Raw genomic sequence first — 5,017 nt, 5'->3', positions numbered from 1 at the left:
TATATATATATATATATATGTGTGTGTGTGTTTTACTCTAATAAATTTTTTATGCCAAATATTACAATTACTGAAAATAGTTATATGTTACGTCGTCATATATAATACTACTACAATAGTAATACAACTGGCTCAGCATTGACATTATTGCATATCAGTAGTAATACTACTACAGTAGCAGTGACACTAGTAGTATTTTTATACATCCAAATAATATTGGAAACTTGTATGACCAACATTTAAATTCACTAATTTCACTAATTTAAAAATCGAGATCGAGATTTCGTTATCAATTCGAATTAGAATTAGTTTAGCTAGACTTTTAGAGTCGATGATATTTTTTCGTTGATTTCGTGCTCATTCATAAGAGACATTATTCCCTGAAATTCCTCAATACAAAAGTGACGTAATAAGATTATATTAAATAAACTACAAAGTACAAATAAAAGTAATGTTATTCAGAAGGAGTAGAACAATAAAATAAGATACAAAAAATTACTAGAAGAAAAGATGTAGATTTTATCGACAGTTGTAAAAAAAAATGTTCTAATTCATATAAAAATTCTACAATTTTCAAAAAGTTATAAAATTATTTATAAATTTTGAAAAAGCTTTTATGATTAGAGCGATATTGCAATTGTCGAAATAAAAAAAATGAAAAAAAAAATGTTAATTCGAATTTTGAACGAAAATATTCAAAATATCACAAAATTTATACCAAAAATATTAAAAATGCATCAAACTCTCATTGCACTCTCTACATACATAATTTTTTGTCACTTGAAAATGTTGAAATTTCGATGCAACTTCGTTGAAGTTTCGAATCGACAACTTTTTCATCGTAACGACGTCGAGACGACGTTTTTTCGAGGAACTATTTCTGACTGGGATGTTGTAATATACTCCTACCATAGCTCTTACTCATTCTAACGCGCTTGATAGAGTGAGTAAGAGCTGTTGTAAGAGTATGTTGGAATTTGCGAACAAATCTAATGAGTAACATTTTTTTGCGAACTTAGGAATTTCCCACCAATCTTCCTTCGCCATTAGGCTGCGTTCGGAAATACTCACTGGTGTGCCACTAATGTACACCAGCTGCGTTCGGAAATACTCAGTGTGCACTAGTGTGAGATCGTTTAGAAACGTCGAAAGAGTGCTACTAAATCATCCGTGCGAAAAGCAAGGAGAGTCGATGTGTTGTGGCAGCACAGACTTGCATAATGTATAAGGAACTCAACCAATCGAAATTCTTCTTTTTCATGGAATGGGAGAAAAGGACAATTACATTGCGTTCTTGGGTCAAAAAATTTTGAGCAGTTATATTAATCAAGAAAATTTGTCTAAGTTACTATTTTTTTATTTATTTTTATTCTAACTTTCTTTTTATATCGCTCTGCCTTTAAAAATATTTTACGCACATTATACAACAGATTATTTGTATAAATGTTAAATTGTAAGTGTCCAGTACTATTTAGAACAAAATTAACTGTTCTAAAATCGACAATCGCAGGAACTAAAATAGATCTTTGAACGATGAAGCAACATCCAGAATCTAAAGTTTTATATCACTGATGTCAAATTTCTTTAAGGATTTACAATAATAAGATCTGTTACAATCAGGATATGATTAGTTGTCAAATGCTGTTATGCTGATTCTTCAATGAGTCGGAAGTCTTAGTCAGTAAAGTTGACCAACACTTGTAAGAATAACGCTAATTGATCAAATTCATCGATTAAGATTAATAGGCCTTCTACAATGAGGTTAATGAGCCATAAGTCATAAATCAGAAATCAGAATCTTGACTACTGTGATTGGTTCATTTCTAACTTATAATTTATGATCTATAGCTTATTGTAGAAGGCCTATAAGACTACCGACTCATTGTAGAATTAACATTATATTAATTTGGATTTTCACGATGAAAAATTTTACCACATCTAAAGTCGATGTAGCAACATATAAGTACGATAGTGAAATGTTTAATAGACGCCGGTAATCGTGGAAAAAATAACTTATATTCCTTTCTTTTTACAATCATATACTGCCATCGTTCCTCTTTACAATCATTCTACCGTCTTTTTTCACCGGTGAATTGTTTGCTTGAGGTTAAAGTTAAACGTGAGCAGTGAGGTGGAATTGAGATGATACACGCCACATGGAAGCACAAGAAATGTAACACTTATTTAGAGACTTGTAGACGTAAGTAACGCACAAGCTCTGGCGTATGATGTACGATTTATTGCCGCCTTTTGGAAATACAGCATAATAAGTTGTATGTCATAAGTGAAAAAACTTATGCATTACTTACGTTTACGATTTAAGTCTAAGTGTTACGACAATTCTTCAACAGATCACGTGATCAAAATTGACGAATATCAAGTGACAATTTTGAACACGTGACCTGTTTTGACGCCAAAAAGTGTCAAATAAAAATCCAGCTCAAATCGGTGAGTCAATCAAGATATTGTTTTAGATCTAACAGAAATGGAAATAACAGTAAACTTATGCGTAAACTTATCCATAAACTTACAATAAGGCGAATTTTAATCAGTTGGAACTCGCCTTATGGATAAGTTTGCTGCTATTTCTATTTCCGTTAGAATACGTAGATCTAAAGCAGTTTGATTCTAATTGACTCATCGGTTTAACTTTACATCTTAAGGTTACGCAGAAATTTTGTCTGCGGCACTGCATCTCATTTTGCCACGCGGCAAGCGTTTCCGCGTCCAGTGTGCAGGAACCATAAGAAAAGTGAACGTTGCTATATAGTTTACATTGACTTTGCCAGAGGGCAGTAGTGCGCGATAGCATTTTACGGTTACAGATTTTGGACAATCGTGTCTTCTCTTAGGTTTCTCTCTACACACATACGCTTATCTACTTTTTCTTATGTTTATAAACGAGATCGTATAAAAGCACAAAGTGTGAAATAAATGTTTTGTTAGCGGTTTATTTAAGTATAACAAGATGAAACAAGTATTTTTTATAGTTTTTCTCTTGATAGTTTTGACAAATCAGGGTACAGTATATTGTTCATTATAAAGGGCGTGGCAGTGAATCCGATTATTATTCTCTCATTACTTCGAAATTTAATTGCAGGCGACAGCTTGTACTGTTACAGATGTAATAGTAATCATCCTGGATGTGGAACACCTTTAAATTGGTTGTGGTATTGGGGAGAAACTTGCCCAGAATACGACGACAAGTGTGTAAAGATAATTGAACGAAAAGGAGGTAATCATTCATTACATTTACAAGACGATATATTAATTTTTAGACGACATATGAAAGGGAACACACGTGTGTATATATCCTCCAATGATAAAAAACGTCACAGTTACATCACAACAATCATGATTACGTCATGATGACCTGTGAATCTGTAAATCCATGTTATTTTGTTATGACAATCTCACATATGCTCTTCCTAATTGATATTGTGACGTAAATGTGACCCTTTGCTATAGGGGATATGTATATAGGATATGTATTTAGTCTATGACAAGTCAATACAAGTGTCTTTCTATCTTCATTACTCTCTGAAATGCCAAGAAATAGAATGACATTTGTGTTGACTTATGTCACTAAAAATAATCGTCCAATTTTTTTTCTCAGCGGAAACAATTATTACCCGTGAATGCCTGAGCTCCGTACGTAGCTTTAGAACGGATATTCCTGCGGATCATTATGAAGGCTGTAGACCTGCTGCTAAAGACGTACGATTAGGCCATTACGTCAATAACAGTATTCATCAGTTGGATATTCATCGTGATTATTATGACGAGGTTACATGGTGCATCTGTTACTTTGATCATAGATGTAACAGCGCGAAGATTATGACTATTTCAATATTACTTATAACTTTAGAAATCGCTATACACTATTTTATATCCTAAGGCTGTTACATGTATGATACAATTTTTAGGAGAGAGAGGGAGATAGATAGATAAAACGTTTATTTACATTCTCATTTACAAGCAATTAGTAAATTAAAATAGAGCAAACAAAGAGTAATTTATAGAAGAAAAAAAAAAATAAAACAAAGAAAAGAAAAATGAAATAAATGATAAAATTGCGTTATTGCAAGAAACGAAAAAGTTCACGTCTAAATAAATCAAGCGATTCTGTTTGCCTGAGAAACAAAGGAAGGAAATTCCGAAGAAGAGAGAGATATTAAAGATATAAATATTTAATTACTTGTGCATTATTTTAAAAAATGTATACGCAAAAGTCTCTAATTGTTGAGTCTCTCTAAAAGTTTAGTCTCTTCATCTTCAATGTTGATAAAATTAGGTTTATTCGAACACATTTTTGCATGAAATGAACGAAATCTGGCAAAAAAAAGTTTCTCTGCCATGTAGATCGAGATATTAATCGTTAAAGTTGACGACAGATTAGAAAATCTTGTGGCATAGAGGTCGATGGCGTAGAGGGACATGAGAACATGTAAGCGAAGCTACAATAAATATTTTCTGCTTTAATTACACAGCAGATATTCTCTGCTTTAAAAAGACACATTTTCTTCTTCTTGCTAATTTTATTAACGTCGGAGATGGCTAAACTCAAAAATTAGAGATATATTCTCGAAAAGTCATATGAAATTATTGTAGTACGTATACGTTACGAGTATTCTTGTATACATATATTATAGTATGTTACATACACTTCCTCAGTTTTTGTATCTGACATTTAAACATTTTTGAAGAATAAGGTCTTTGATATGAAAATATTAAGGTTACATTTATCTTTAAAAAATTAGGAAGCTATTAAGTCAATAAAGCTTATACATATGCATACTTAACGCACTTACATATGCCACATACAAAAGCTTACTTATGCATTATTCAATTAGTAAAACTCTATTAGGAACATATCTCGACATACACTACTTAGTATTGAAAATGTATAGTAGACATTAAGCATATAATAGATTTTCAATATTGATAGTGTAAATCAATCTATTATATATTGTATATCGTCATTTTGACATTGAAACGATGACAAATAACATTATTT

The 5,017-nt window shown here is 31.6% G+C and overlaps 1 protein-coding gene across 1 annotated transcript; it reads left to right on the top strand.

The window, feature by feature from the left end:
* Positions 1-2,839: 2,839 nt before the first annotated feature.
* Positions 2,840-4,024, top strand: LOC108691939. Its single transcript, XM_018199906.1, has 3 exons — positions 2,840-3,020; positions 3,101-3,235; positions 3,617-4,024. Exons 1-3 carry the CDS (start codon positions 2,969-2,971, stop codon positions 3,895-3,897), a joined length of 468 nt encoding a protein of 155 aa, XP_018055395.1. The 5' UTR covers positions 2,840-2,968; the 3' UTR covers positions 3,898-4,024.
* Positions 4,025-5,017: the final 993 nt, after the last annotated feature.

This window comes from Atta colombica, unplaced genomic scaffold (genome assembly GCF_001594045.1).
Source record: "Atta colombica isolate Treedump-2 unplaced genomic scaffold, Acol1.0 scaffold55, whole genome shotgun sequence".
Taxonomy (NCBI): Eukaryota; Metazoa; Arthropoda; class Insecta; order Hymenoptera; family Formicidae; genus Atta; species Atta colombica.
This window is presented reverse-complemented; position numbering and strand designations above follow the sequence as displayed.